Genomic DNA, 15,957 nt, shown 5'->3' on the forward strand with positions numbered 1-15,957 from the left:
TGGATGGATGGATTATGACTTCACAAAAATGTATATTTTTTAAATATTTCAACTATACTAAAAGTACATTTTTTTTGTCTTGTTACAAGGTTATTTGTGTAAAATTTTGCCTTTTTTTCTCATTGGAATACAATATTTTTTCCTCTTAATATTTTGACTTTATTCTCGTAAGATTACAGCCGTTTTTTTCCACTTCTCGTTGTTTTAGTTTACATTTTCCACATTTTCCACTAATTAATTAAAGCAGCACATTAAAGAAAAGTTAATTAATGAAATGACTGTCCAACTTCAGTAGTTGTATTCCTTAACAAGGCAAGGTAGCTAAATTAGCTTAACTGCTGGCTGTCAGCGGTCATTGGGGGCGTGGTCAAGTGTGGTAGGGCTGATTTTGATTGGCTCACTAATTCAAGTAGTAATCCACACAATCTATCAGTATCAGAATTACAGTATATTATCATGAGCATTATTAGATTTTAAAGGCACAATTGCGTGTTAACTCTGTGGAGGTGTGCCTTATGTTGTGGCCTGTGAGTATAAACTTCCAGAGAGCCAAAATGTTGAGAAATTGTTTGAATGATTTATGACCCGTGTGAGTTCAAACTATGATCGGATTATCTATCGACCTTAATCTCGAGATGCACAGTTCTCATCTGCATGCCCACGAGGGAATATAATAATCCAAAAGAGAGGCACATGCATCACCACATAATTCTGAATTCTTGTTTACAAACTCTATATTTCGGTGTGTGCATGCGCGACAGTTTTGGTGATAATAGTGCAAAAAAAAAAAAAGATAATAGTGCAAGGTTTACATGTTATCTTTAGGTGCAGATTACATGCAGTTTATCCTTGCATGCAGGCCTCAATGCACATGCTTCATGGGGTAAAACACACCAACAGCTGGTATGGGGGGGGGATTTGTGTGACGACGAGCCTCATTGGGGAAGACAAATACCAATATACTAGAAAAAAAAGCTTCCCACTTCCGGCTTGCTACCTCCTCCTCGTTGACTGCAAACCTAGTGGCCTACATAGTGCTTCCCATCTCTGCTGTGCGTTCCACGGATCTATTCGAGGTAAGGCATTTTTAATAATACTGTAATGCCAAATAAAATACTGTATTACAATTAACCCTGTGGAGTCCAGGCAGGCTTTTAGCCGTTTTATGTACTTTTGTGTTTGCGTTTATAGCTCAAATTAAAAATTGTTTATCCTCCCTCGGTCGGTTCTTTTTTTCAGCACGTCTTCACATGTGTTTTGACAGTGTATTAACACATTGGGCCTAAAATCTGAGGAGGAAAATGTGTGACTTTTTATATATTTTTTTGACATTTTCTAACTTGTGATGAATCTTATGACTTAGAATACAAATACAATGTAAAACGTATATTTAACAAACTCATGCAAATGTAGCAAATAAAGTTACATGTAGTAAAATACTTATTGTAATAACCTTCAAAGCCCTTCACAGCCTCAATCAGTTACTATTTACTAACTACACACACAACAAATAATGTGTCCCATTCCAAAGATGTTTTAGTCAAAGCTGAATATGAGAACACAATGGATCACACAGTGGGAAAAATCCTGTGCAGGACTTTCGAAGCCGTGATGTGTGTCTTTGCATCGGTTGGCCACTTGGCGGCAGTGTTGTCTTACATTGCTCCATGTCTCACTGCAACCAAACGGCTGCTCATGCTTCTTTTGTTTGATGATGAGCGTTTTTCCACCAATTGGCAGGCGGTGTCATGTTTCATTTCCTGCTTTACTTTCACTTTCAAAGTATGTGCCTTCCTGCAGTGGCGGTTCTGGCTTGAATGACCCCCTGGCCAGACCGACACTGTGGCGTCCCCCCCGAAGTCTGCCCTTTGAGCTGAAAGGGAGTGTCTGTGTGGCTTTCATTGAATACATTGTACCTGTATAATACAGTAATGTATGTTATTATATATTACTGGCTCCAAACGTAGTGGCCAGACCCATAGTTACTCAACTGCAAAGAGTACCAGGCATCTATTCGAGACAGGAAGTTTATTCAGGGCAATTTCTTTAAATGCACAGATCCGTTTCTATGATAATACCCAATAAGAACAAATAAAATAATAAAATACATAGAAAAACAAACAATTGTGGAAAACAATTTTAATTTATAATATGTATTATAATAAACTTCATACTTTACACTTTATACTAATTCTGGAAAAATGTGTCAAATAAGTCAAATGTGTGACCTCTCATGTTTTGCTGTTTAATTTGGCTTTTTTTCAGAAAAAAAGATGACGATAACCATAGAAGCCAATATAAAACATTGCAACATATAAGGAAGGGGTCTGTCTGCTCAGTGCAACATGAGCCATGCAATTAAGTCAAATATCCACTTGATACACAAATGAATTTTACAGAGCAGGTTTCTAATACAGAATCTATGATAGATGTATGTGTAATAGAATAGAATCTAGCATAACGGCTAATAACGAGCAATGCCAATACAAGGCCACTAGTATCGCTATGCAAATGACGTCATGTTGCTCGCTGTTATGTGTAGTTTGCTCAGTGGTTCATTTCTTTTTACACTTGAATGACAGTTAAAAATGTCCAAGGTGACTTTTACCTTTTGTTGCTTCATTGTTTGAATCATTGAACGTAAGCCTGTGTGCAACACTTCTTGTGTGAACGCTCATTCCTGTCCTCTTTCCAACTAGAGCTGTTTTTTTTTATTCCCTCCCTCCCTCCCTCCCTCCCTCCCTGCCTCCCTCTGTTACTCTCATTTCTGTGCCTAAAATCAGGTTAGTGTTTTATAAGGAGCTTAGCGCAGAGGGCCACAGTGTGCTACTAATGTAATAGGGTCTCTCTCTCTCTCTCTCTGTCTCTCTGTCTCTTCTGTCCTCTTTTCTCCTATTGTGCATGTTGTCCTCGTCCTGCCATGGAATGACCTTCTCTCTCTCTCCTTCCGCTCACCCCCTCCCTCCTGCCTCTCTCTGCAGATGTGGACGACAAGCCTGCAGGTTCAAACATTAGGACGGTGACAGGACAACTCGGGGGTGGGGACAAAACACACCAAGAGGGGGTCTCGGGACAGCTTGAGGTACTTTTTTTTTTGTCGCTGTTATTGTGTGACGTGTACGAAGTTTGTCATGTGTTCTGTCTTACATGGCTCTCATGAAATTATCCTCCAGTTTTTGTTGAAGGCTAAAGCGCCATGCGTTGGCAGGAGGAAAGAAACACACAAGCAATGGAGGAGCAGAGAAGAAACAGCAGTATATTTATATTATTAAATGCACTTTCAGCCCTATTTTTCCATCAAGGCCTTACATGTCAGTGAGGGAGCAGGATGGTGGGCTGATATGAGAGGTGCAGTCTGGACTTTGCATCCATGAGCTGACACATGTCGTCTTTATCGTGCAGCAGCCGTACGAGCAGCACTTTGTTGACAACTGCAAGCTGCAGGCAAGATGTTCATGATGATGATGATGATGATGATGAGGAGCCATCGTGATGGCTTGATTAGGATCATCAGTGTTTCAGCTGGACAACAGCATATTGTTATGATTAGACAGCTACTTTTCTGCTTGTTAAACACCTAAATGCACTGGAACGTGTATTCATGGCGCAGTTGACCTCTCATTTGTTTGGACGCAAGACCGGTTTTTGCCGTAGGAAATACTGGAATTCTAAATTGTCCGTAGGTGTGAATGTGAGCATGAATGGTTGTTTGTCTATGCGTGCCCTGCCATTGGCCAGCGACCTGTCCTCTTGCCCAAAGTCCAGCATACCCAGCCTACCCCGCGACCCTAAATGAGGACAAGGGATCTAGAAAATGGAAGGATGGGTAGCTGGATGGAAATACTGCAAAATAGTGTCATTCGGGGTAAAAATGTCCCCTATTATACAAAAGTGAGTTTTTAAGGACTCTCTAACAGTAATATGTGTCCCGACAGCCTGTTTCCCTCACTTGTTTGCTCCACCTTTGAGAGAAAAGGCTTTCAAACGCTTGCTTTTGAAGTTCCGGGTTTTTGTGTGACGTCAGGAAAGAAAAACCTCCTTTGTCATGGACATGATACCGTCACTGACTCGGCCCTAGCTAGGTGAGACCACCACTTCACGAAGGACGGTAAATAAATAAATGTCAGAGGCCCCACAATCGTGTATTGGAAGTGTGTCGTCCAAAATCTTGCAATAATGCTTGAATTTCGACAGTTTAAAAGAGCTTTTAGTAAACCCTACTGGGAACACACCATTTTGTGTGTCTGTAGCTTTAATGAAAATGAGCTGTTTTTGTCCACCACCGTCTCTGACATGCATGCCTCTAGGAAGCACCAGTTTTGACATATACACTAAGTCCCCAACTTACGAACACAATTGGTTCCAGACGACCGTTCTTAAGTCAAATTGTTATTAAGTTGGGGAAAAGGTAATATTACCAATGACATAGGTACTACATGTACGTGTATACATATACAGTATATGCATATGTACAGTATGTAAATATGAGTTTGGATGCAGTAGTAATATTAAACAAGGATAATTAATGAAAAAAACAATAATAAAAGTGATATAATAATACGTAATGATAAATGTTATTTACCTTTGAAGAGGGGTCGTCGAGCATACGTCGTTGTGGTGGAGGAGGAGGAGGAGTTATTGAAAAAAAGGACAAATGGTCATTAGACTCTTCTAAAAGAGGTAGTGTTCTGTGGGTGGTGTAGAATTAAGCAGACCTATTAACTCTTCATAAACTTTAATCACACGCTCTGTCCCGGTTGTATCATACACCTACAACTTAGCCTTCCTCTCTCTCTCATCTTCCTCTACCTGTTGGTCCCATTAGCAGTGTCACAGTGCCCTCTACTGGTCAAGCATTACCAGTATAAATATGGAGTTCCAAAAGGCAAAACACATGAAAATATAGACCAGTCAGCTTGCGTTCGTATCTCCGAATGTTTGCATGTTGGATGTTCGTAAGTTGGGGACTTAGTGTACACTGTAACACGTCAGATACTGTATATATCACATACAACAACATAACTTTGAAGGAGTAGGACATGAGGACACAAACGTTAGCAACACTAGAAGAGCTACGTGAGCTACAGCGCTAACATTACTAACACATGTCAACAGCAACTTAACGCCATGTGAGCCTATTCGCTGAAGAAAAACAAAACGATCAAACTTATTGCTCCCATGTCTGTAGCTGACTGACGGATCGTTGACAGAGCTTTATTTTGAAGGTGTGTAGCAAAGCCGGCTTTTTTTTGTTATTTTTACAAAGCTGTTCTCTTTACGTGGAAGATCCAACAAGTTGTCTTCCATACGGTGCACATAAATGGTACGTTACTGTTCGAACATCATTAAAAAAGTCACTTTAGTGGTTTAGTTTGGCAGCTTTTTACGTCTTGTTCAACTCTATGGGCCTTCAACTTGAGAGGTTCCACTGTATTTTTAATTAGAGAGCAGACTCTTTGCACTTGCATTATTAACATAAGGACATGACTGGACTTAAACAAGGGAAAGCCACTTGGGATTTTGATTGACATTTAGCTGGGCGGCACGCAGATTTGAGTGTTTTTTTCTTAAAAATTGTGTACTAGGATCCAATGCAAGGCCTGTATGGAAATGCTAAAAATGCAGAGTAATGTTTCACAGTAATAGGTAGAGTATTAATCTGTTATGTTGATGTTAATCCAACATAGTTTGTATCATACTGAGAGATGTTTCCAATCTTCTGGTTATTTAGCTCCATAAAATAGGCGCAGTTCTTGTAGTGATCATATTATTGTAAGCAGGTGATAAAATGGAGCAGACCTTACCTTTCCACAGTAACAGTTTGTCCCGATAAAACCAATAAACCTTTGACACTCAAGTCCATGTGTCACATCTTCAGGCTATTGCACAACTTTTTTATGTGCAAACAACACGTGTGCCTGCTCAGAACAGTGTGTGAACTTGTCCTCAAAATGCTCCTTGATGTTTTCTGTGCTTCCAGGGATGGAGGCCTTCTGTGGAGATACAGAGGATGGCACTGAGGACATCTCAGGTTTGGTAGTATAGCATGTTAGCGACAATGAACAGATGATCTGACGTATAATGTGTGCACGTGTGTCTGATAGGACCCGGGAAGTCCAAAATAGGTCTGAGGTCTCGTCTTTTTGGGAAAAGTAAAAGAACCGGCGAGGAATTTGACCCCAAACACAGCCAATCGGCCAGTGACATCTACGCGGCAAAGGCGCTTGGATCAGATGAAGACTTAGTGTGAGCATGCATTTACACGTGTGATTCAGTACTCTGGTCCGGACCAAAAAAAAAAAAAAAAAGATACTTGGTGCACACATGCGGTTTCTTTGCATTCACACTGGAATTTTTGTCATTTTAGTCAAGGCTGCACAGTGAAGAACATAGTATGCATAATGTAGACTTGATTGGCAGCTTTCATGACTTATTAAGTGACGTAAAACAAATATCCCAAACCAAAATGTCATCTACCGGGTTGAATATGTAGCTTGTTTTTATATGTTGCTATGTTTGCCAGCATTTATGTCACAAAAAGCTTATAAAATAACTTTTAAAGCACTTTAGTGACTTAATGTGTGACATAACTCAAATATTCCAGAACAAAATGCTGTTCAGGTGCTTTCGTGACTTAATACATGATATTAAAGCTTATAAAATATACTTTTAAAGAACGCTATTGTCACACACACAAAAGGAGGGAACAGAGCAGAGAGAGAACATTTTCTCTTACATATTTGTCGTTTTTACATGCTTTTTGCTGTCATTTTCACACGCCTCTGTTGCTTCGGTCAGTGTGCTGTTCACATTTGAGGTCAAGCGAACCGAATCGCACCAGATTTATCAGCAAAGAGAGAAACATCTGTCTCAGAGGACGGCGCTCACGCTTGACCAAACGAACCGCACTAGCAGAGAAAACGTACCAGAGTTCCTTTTAACTGAACCAAACATGACGAGTGTGAACACACCCTTAAAGGTGCTACAGTTTAGCAAAGTTTGCCCTTTACTTTTCCTACCTTCGCCTCTTTTAACAGATGCCCCCAAGGGACGATGGGATCGCGGGCGCTGTCCCATGACAGCATCTTCGGGGCCGACCAGGTCCTGACGGATGAGGAGCCGATGAGAGTTTTATCCCAGGAGAACGTTCATAGCAAAATTAAAGCTTTGCAGGTAACGTCCATCCATCCACTATGCCACTTGTCCTTGCAGGCAACATGGAATGTGAGTTACCCACATTGACCCCAATATGACCCCAGTCATATGTGATGTATTCCAATGTAACGTGTGCATGTTCATGAAGCCATTACCATGACCAATGTACCAATGTTTCCTCTTTTCAACTGGTAGATGACAGTAAAAAAGGATTTCATATTTCTTACAGTAGTTGCCAGATGGTTGTTTGATGTATTTGCTTTGTTTTTGTTGACTGGTCGCCATTTTGTTCAAATTAGCATCCTTAGTCCTCCTCTGTTGTTTGCTAACAACCTCTGAGACACTTTTTTCCACCGTCTTCGGGTCGCCAGATCTCTGGTGTTTGTGAGTGACTGGAAGACTTGGTACCGTGTATACACTATTGTTAAATATACCTGTGTCACATCTAAGATGGTGTTTTTCACAGATGAAGCTTCAGCAGCAGAAGATGCACCTGGGGCCCCCTCCCCTGATTCTGCCAGTCAGGCAACAAGACAGCGTAGGAGGCCACATGGAGGACAGCATTTCTTCACTTAAGCTCCCTGAGATTTCAGCAGCGGGGGACGTTACAGCCCTTGGACCCCTCAGCAAGGTAATTTATGGATGAATGGATGGACGGACAATTCAATCCCTGACCATAGGAAATACTAAAAGTCAAATAAATTAATTGCAGAGTCAAACATTTTCACAGAGTTTTCATAGTCGAATCTGATTTGTTAGATTTTGTTCATAGTCAACTAAAAGTTTAATATAAATATATTTTTTTAAAGTGTTTGTCTCCTTTCTTTTTTTTTGCATGTTTGTCACACTTAAATGCTTCAGACCATCAAACAAATGTAAATATTAGTTAATGACAACACAACTCAACACAAAATGCAGTTTTTAAATGAAACTTGTTATTATTAAGGGAGGAAAAAAAATCCAAACCTACATGGCTCTGTGTGAAAAGGTTAGTCCTCCCCAAACCCCAACCCGAGATTAATTGAGATCTATCAGTCTGGAAAAGGTTATCAAGCCATTTCTAAAGCTTTGGGACTCCAGCGAACCACAGTGAGAGCCATTATACACAAATGGCTAAAACATGGAACAGTGGTGAACCTTCCCAGGAGTGACTGGGCAACCAAAATTACCCAAAGAGCACAGCGTTGACTCATCCAAGAGGTCACAAAAGACCCCACAACAACATCCAAAGAAATGCAGGCCTCACTTGCCAACAACAATTCAATACAACAATTCTGCAAAGATGAGTGGGACAAAATTCCTCCACAGCGCTGTAAGAGTCTCATTAGAGACTTAATGACTATCACAGCACATGATGTCGCAGAGGCGCTGTCATAAAATTTAGCTAAAGGAGGAAGTGACGTAGATCTCGCACATGCACAGAACGGATCGCGTTTCCAGGCCTTTGCTCACATTCCGTCGTAAACAACCTATACTTACGCCATCTTGCGTAAGTATCGGTCTTCTGTTAAAGACACACATCATTTTCAATTATTTAGTAACACAAATGAGGCTGAATTTGTATCAAAATAGGCTATTTATAACCAAAACAGACGTTCAATGTAAAAATGTATGCTCAGTCACAGTTGTGAGCACTCCAATTGTACAATCTTGATCACATGACATTTTCATATGACTAGACGGCGAGATTGATAGTCGAATCAGACTCCTCCAAATGAAATCGTCGAATAGTCAACTATTTTAACTCCCAGTAACTAATGAGAACCAGTACAAGAGCTCTGTCAAAAAGTCTGCCTTTACAAAATTAATAATGCTTTTTTTTTTAAATAATACTTTTCGTGCACTTCCGTACTTACACTTACACCCACTGTTAGTGTATACGTGCGTACTAACTGAAAACACAGTACCCCGTTAGTACCTGGATGCACCCTAAATGGTTAGTGTGCATCCGTGGGTCCTGACCATTGACCTCAATCCTCGCCATCTTCGTTATGTTGTGGAAGGGGAGGGACTAACTTGAGTGGTTGCAAATCACAATTTAAAAGAAGTGAAGAAGAAGCGCATGAATATTGTGATGGTCATTTCCGGTAAGTGTGGAACAACAGTAATTGATTTGGGACTGTGCTACACTGCCAGACTTTACGCAATGCACATAATGTAGCTATATACTGAAGTTGCACGAATTGAAACACAGTCATAGTCCTTGGTTAGCCTTATGCTACTGTAATCCCGATGAGCAAGGGTTTTATAGCATCCAATAATGTAATTTGTACTGTGAGTTCCTTTTGAGATGTAGTATTACATGAATATTTCCTTGTGCTTTACTCCTCAGGCTACATCCCAGCCAAGCTCATGCTCACTCTTGCCCATCTTCAAACCTCCAGCCTCCATATCCAGACCCACCACCCCATCACCGACGTTCACCCGCTCCACCCCGACTGCCACCCCATCTTGTGAGTCCCCGCTGGACTTCAGCTCTTCTGTCCAGTATGTCCGTTGCTTGGACACGTCCGCGGCCCGACACCGGATGTCTGTCAAGCCCCGAAACCAGAGGGCCAGCACCAAGAGGCGGGTGGTGGAAGTGAGTGAACCCAATCGTAGGATGTTTACAAATAAGTATTTTTATCTTACATGGACTTCTTTGGTCTATTTTCGGCAGCCTGATTGTAAGGTGGACGACCTAAACAACCATACTGTACCTGTGATGGATCTTAGACCCAAGGAGGAAGCATTGGAAGAACGACAGGATGTAACCAATGTTTCTATAACGTCTCAACACTTTCTACCCAAATCCTCCAAGCTGGATCCACTCTCATTAGAGGCAGCACCTAAATCCTCTACCGTACCAGACCAAGCCTTACTTGGACTATCCCCTATATCCTCCCAGGTTCTTCAAGTGAAGCTTCAGAGACATGGAGTTGGAACATCAAGCGAGAGACCAGATTCCTCCTTAGAAATGAAGGGAATCACAGGGGATTGCGGGTTTCAGGTCAAGACCCACAACAAGAGCTATAGCCTACGGAAGACTGAACCATCTGATTTAAAGAATGTCTCCACTAGCTGCGAATCAGTGGTGTCCAAGTCCTCACCTGTTTGTCCACAGGATCATGCTGAAGCAGATAACTTAAGAGGGATAAAAAGACCCGGGTCTGGATCCTTCCATTTCGCCATCACGTCTGCCAAAAGCCGCATTGAGGACAGACCCCGATCGGGCAGTTTTGCGGGCGGAAGTAGACACAAGGTAGGAGCTGAGTGTATAGCTCCTTCAAGCCTGGAGGAACATAAAGATACACAACCCAGAGAGAGACCCTTCGCCATGGGAAGACTTCGACAAGAGCAGAAAAGCTCAGTTCTTCCATGGGAAAGGCAGAACAGTCTGAGAAATGTGGAATCTGAGACAGTATCTAAAACCATCAGTCCATCAGAGGCGGCAGAGACCAAGGAAGAAGTTCCGGAAGAAGAAGGAAAGACGGTGTTTGGCTTTAAACTCCGCTCAACGTCTAACTCCATGAGATTTTGGTCCGATGGCTCTTCCAGGCGTCATTCCAAGCCGTCGGAGGAGAAAAGTGATGGACTGGAGAGACAAGAAAGTAGTGATAACGGCGTCAACTTATGTAAAAATACCACCGCAGGAGATTTCCCACTGACAGGTGAGTTTACGTTAGCATTTGGTACCCATCTATGGGTATTAAGGGTATCAACCATAATACAATACGTCCCATACAGGACATTTGAGGCACCTCCTATGAGTCGTGCACAAAATGCTTTGGAAGACATGCTGGACTTGTCCATGGTCAATGACTTATGGACAATTAGTTGTTAGGTTCCACCCGTGTCCTGGCAAGCAGCCATGCTTTTCCACCAGTCTTGTTCAAATTTTACAGACATGTGTTTGGCAGTTCCGTAAAGGTGTGGGATGATTCAGGCAACACAGTAGGGGTGCATGTTTGGACACATTTTCACCTTTTTGTGTGCCGTGGTTCAGGCAGTGGCGGTTCCAGCTTCAATGGCGCCCTTTGTGAAACCCACTCACGCACTCACGTCCTCACTTCCTTGTATACGTTGACATTTGACAGAGGTGTCAACTTGTGATGATAATCTCTTATTGGCTCTCAGGTAGTATCAGACCTGTAACCAAGGCAGGGCGCCACTTGTGTGTAAGGGCATTCCAGAATTTTAAAATCTGGCGTTTTTTTTCCCCACCACTTCTGTGTGAACAGCACCGACACAGAACAGGGGGAACGAAATCGATCTGGCAATTTTACGCTTTCAGAGGTAGGACAAGAGTCGTAACAGAAGCAGGAGTAAGCAGAAGCAGCGCGAGGGGTTGTAGCAATATCACTCTGTGAGGAATTCTGTGTGAAAGGCAAAGTTGGATAAATGCCGGATCTTCTTTTATGGCTTTGATATTTAAAATCTTGATTTCCATGGCTTTATTCACACTGCAGGTCATTTCTGGTATTTTTTTTAACCTGTTTTATGTCACCGTGAACAGTACAATTCAGATTTTTGCAAATGTGACCCGGGCCTTGTTTGTACATAAAAAATATGATGCAATATAAATATATATGATAATATATAATACAATATAAAATATGATGCGATATAAAACCAACATGTACCCGAAGCTACTGCATTGTGAACGGCCAGGTCGCATATATCCGACATGCACGTCATTGAAAGGCGTGGTTTATTGTGCAAGACTTGGACAAAGGTACTCAGCGGTGTAAGCAAAAGGTTTTTTTTAATCCTTTTTTTTTAAAAAGGTGTTATTGAAGCAGCTCTCATCAAACCACTCCTGCCTCCGACATCCACCCACACGCTCCTTGGAACAGACGTGGCAGCAAGTTGTCTACGGGCTGCCATAGCCAAAATTCTTCTTAATCTCCTACATGAAGAAAATATTGACTCTCGTTGCACAAAATCCTTGAATTTGCCACAAATGCTTTAAGGAGAGCAAGCTAGTGACGTGCGGATTGATACTGAAATATCGATACTTCTGATACCAGTTCTTCATGCTCTAAAGTCTATTCTCAAATCACAATGTTGATACTTCAGCAGGTGTTCCCAACCTTTTGGAGGGGAGTGTATATGATTTTGTCCTTTGTTTTTTCTGATGTCGTATGTTAGCTTGGATACATTGTAAATCACCCCGCTGCCGCAATATACTTCAGGGTTTAAAGTAAATCAATAAATTACTGTGATGTCTTGATTCTTTACGTTGTAATCTGAAATACTGTACTCTACTTTTTTTTAATTTACCAGACACATCGGGTATATTTGCACACAGTTTCGGATTGGTATCACTGATACCAGTTAAAATTTTACCCAGTATGGGATCGGAAATGAAATCAGTGATGTCGGACATCACTGGAGCACACACTGCAGCGATCTTTACTTCCGTAAACACACAGAAAAATGCGTGTGACGTTGTGCATATGCACGTCACTTTCTGGACGTTCTGCGTTCACATTAACAAGTCGCATTGTTTTGGTAACGTGAACGACCACATAAAAAACAAAAAAAACGAACTGGGCATCATACACTGCAGTGTGAACGTCGCGCATGTGAAAGACTGAAACAATGCTTCTATGTTCTATCCACAGATCCAGCCCCTCCAAGCGATGCTGCCGCCTTGCCAGCAGAAACCCAAACAACCACTTCCTCAAACCCGTCTCCGGAGTCTCAGCCTGCACCACAGACCACTTCATCCGAGGTGTCCTGGGTGAGTCTGGCAATGGAAAAGACCAGAAGTCTCCAGCAGCTTTTTGCAAGAAGGTTTCCCAAGGACTTGACAGGAGGGCAATCCGCGATGTGTCCACAAACACCAGCACAACCACCAAACCCTGATGACGTTCTAAATGGGAAACAACTCAAATCTCACACTGTAAGTCTGCGAGAATGTGTGAGGCCAGTACAGGTTGACGGTGGTAAAGGTGAAACTGAACGAAGTAAGAAGACAATCAAGACTTGGACAGAACCAGAAGCACCGCGAGCACAGTCTGTCCCACATGTTGTTTCCCATCCATCTGTGCTGGCAAATCAATGTGCTATCCAATCCCCCTTGCATGCTTCTCCCCGATCAGAAACCCCAACTTCATGTGGACCAGTCACTCCATTCCTTGCGCAGTCTTACACTACCTCAGTCTCACCCTCCTGGAGCAACCGAGGTCTCCAGCAAGTCCCCACTTTGCCCAAATATACAACATCTGCCCAAACGTGCTCTGTCACATCACCTCCAGTAGACGAAGAGAAAAGGACATTGTTGGAAAAAGAGAGTCCATCACTGCTAGGGAAGAGGACGGGATGGGCTGGATCCGTCAGCGAGAAGGCTGCATTTCTAGAGAGACGGGCAGAGTGGACTACTGGAGCTAAGGGGGTTTGTACTTCTTTGCTACTGTCATCCTTCTGTCTTTTCACCAGAAACTGCAACATCTTTTTATGATCCCCTTAGGTGGATCCTCTTAGGAAACCCCAAATGGAAGCATCAAAGACATCAGGTGAACCCCTCGCTGAGACAAAACCCCAAGGGAGAGAAGGGTTTAAAGTCACAGGTGCATTGCATTTCACGCAATCCCAAATGTGAATCGCAGCAAGGTCACGACGTGTTGTCTTCCAGAGACCCAGAGCCCCACCAGAGTTCCTCTTGAGGAGAAGTGGAAGAGGAAAAACCTAGGGTCCTTGTCGCCTTCTTCGTCACCCATACTTCCACCTGCACTGAGGTCTATGCCTGACAGTGACCAGCCTTCCTGGATGGAACTGGCCAAGAGGAAGTCCATGGCATGGAGTGACAAGACCATGGACTGAGGGGAGAAACATAGTTTCTCACGAAAGTAAACACACCCCTCACGTTTTAGCAACTCATTTTATTGTTAAGGGACCATACTATAGTCAGTACATTTACATATACTTTATAGGAGTCAGTGTACAGGTTTTATATCAGTATAGGTTTACGGCGCCGCATGTGCTCAATTGGGTTTATGTCTGGAGGAGACATACTCAGCCACTCCATGACCTTCACCTTCAGCTTCCTCAACAAGGCTCTTCATCTTGGAGGTGTCTTTGGGCTCTGTGCAGTGGCGGTTCTAGCTATGGGCCATATGGGCAATTGCCCAGAGCGGCATTCTCCTGGGGGGGCGATGCGAGGAGGGAGAACCAATTTATTTGTGTTCAGTGCTCATCAAGTCAGGATGTGTGGCAGATGCTGCTCAGAAGCCATCAAATGTCCACCATGTGACCAAACCAAACAGTACGGGGGGCTCACTTCACCAATGTGCCTCAGCCCTGAGGTTAATTATACAGTTAAAAAAAAGTAAATTACAACAGTAATTGCTCAAAAATCGAACATATTTCATTTTTAATATCATATATTCATATTTCATATTTCAGATTTCATTATATCGCAGACCAAGCGCCGCAGCATCAGTCCGCCCAGGGCGTCATTCAAGCCAGGACCGCCACTGGCTCTGTGTCATGTTGGAAAACTGCCACGTGGCCCAATTTCTGCTTCACAATTTACAGTACATGTTGGAATTCATGTTTCGCTCAATGAACTGCAACACTCATGCAGCCCCGGACCATGACCATAACCACCACCATGCTAGACTGGAGGCAAGACACAATTATCTTGATACTCACTTGTTTTGCCAGCTATTTAGACAATAATGGCAATGTGCTGACTTATTTTCAGTGGATAGTAAATCTATACGGCTACACAAGCTGTACACTGACTACTCTAAAGTATATCCAAGTTGACTTACTATAATACTGTCACTTAAAATATATTAAAAATATATTAAATGGCTGCTGAATCACGTTTGCGATATATTGTATAATACATTATTATGTGAATTACCGAAACAGGTGTCGCTAATAACTGGATGTTAAAAGTTCTTGATTTATTTACGGCATGTCTGTTTGGCGAAACAACACCTAAAAACACACAGGGTTTAACCTTTCAACACATTTTTAAGGCTGTCCAAAAGGCTTGTGTATTGAACTGTAATATACTGTACATTTGCCATGTTAATTATTACAATGTGAATTAAAAAAAAAAATTCCACTCCACCACTTTAAGATAAATATTTCTGGATGTAATTTCAATATTGTGGTTATATAATAAAACAAATATTTAATGTGTACTTTCTGTGTCAGTGTGGAGATGAAGCCTTTGGGACATGGCATATTTAATCATCTTTATAAGGCATAATACAGTCCATAACTGCCTGTCTATAACTGTACTCTTTGTAACTTATCTTTAGAGTTCCACGACTTTGGTTGCATTATCATTCTGAGGGAAGAACATATTAGTAGTATTGCAACAATAACACAACCAAAAATGGAAAATAGCTATAATTGCATTGAAAATTGCATGTTTGGTTGTAACTTAAATTTTGATATCTGCTGTTGTGAGTTAAATCACTTTTATTGCATTCAAAAGTAGTTATAAACAGTGTGAGTGAGTGGCTTATTAAAGAAAAATGGGTCTCATGACGCCGCACGGTGGTCTAGTGGTTAGCATGTTGGCCAATACAGTAACAGCCTGGGTTCGAGTTTTTTTTTTAATTAAAAAATTATAATAGACAACATGCAACGTGCATACATACAAGTGTGGAATAAACTTCAAGTCAATTTCCAGAAAGAAATAATGCCAGAACAGGCTGTTGTAGAAAATGTAAAAGACAAATAAAAAATGAAATATACATAATAAGATAAATGATAAGCAATAAATGAACGAAATAAAAAAAATTATCAATAAACTAGGGGTTTTCTATGAGATTCAGAACATTAATTATATAGTAG

General features: G+C 41.7%; 1 protein-coding gene across 3 annotated transcripts; it reads left to right on the forward strand.

Annotated features, from left to right (window-relative positions):
• Positions 1 to 932: 932 nt before the first annotated feature.
• Positions 933 to 15,296, forward strand: cracdla (cracd like a). Of its 3 annotated transcripts, XM_054787955.1 has the most exons (11): positions 933 to 1,076; positions 2,982 to 3,082; positions 5,981 to 6,031; positions 6,105 to 6,246; positions 7,038 to 7,173; positions 7,622 to 7,786; positions 9,488 to 9,736; positions 9,815 to 10,805; positions 12,762 to 13,534; positions 13,610 to 13,709; positions 13,775 to 15,296. In XM_054787955.1, the coding sequence occupies exons 3-11, from the start codon at positions 5,983 to 5,985 to the stop codon at positions 13,960 to 13,962; spliced, it is 2,793 nt and encodes a 930-aa protein (XP_054643930.1). In that variant the 5' UTR covers positions 933 to 1,076; positions 2,982 to 3,082; positions 5,981 to 5,982; the 3' UTR covers positions 13,963 to 15,296. The 3 variants fall into 3 exon arrangements, with proteins under 3 accessions (XP_054643930.1, XP_054643931.1, XP_054643929.1); XM_054787956.1 differs by lacking the exons at positions 933 to 1,076; positions 6,105 to 6,246 and having other exon boundaries at positions 2,783 to 3,082; XM_054787954.1 differs by lacking the exons at positions 933 to 1,076; positions 2,982 to 3,082 and having other exon boundaries at positions 3,091 to 6,031.
• The last annotated feature ends 661 nt before the right edge of the window (positions 15,297 to 15,957 follow it).

The sequence above is a fragment of the Dunckerocampus dactyliophorus genome, chromosome 9 (genome assembly GCF_027744805.1).
Source record: "Dunckerocampus dactyliophorus isolate RoL2022-P2 chromosome 9, RoL_Ddac_1.1, whole genome shotgun sequence".
In the NCBI taxonomy this organism is placed as follows: Eukaryota; Metazoa; Chordata; class Actinopteri; order Syngnathiformes; family Syngnathidae; genus Dunckerocampus; species Dunckerocampus dactyliophorus.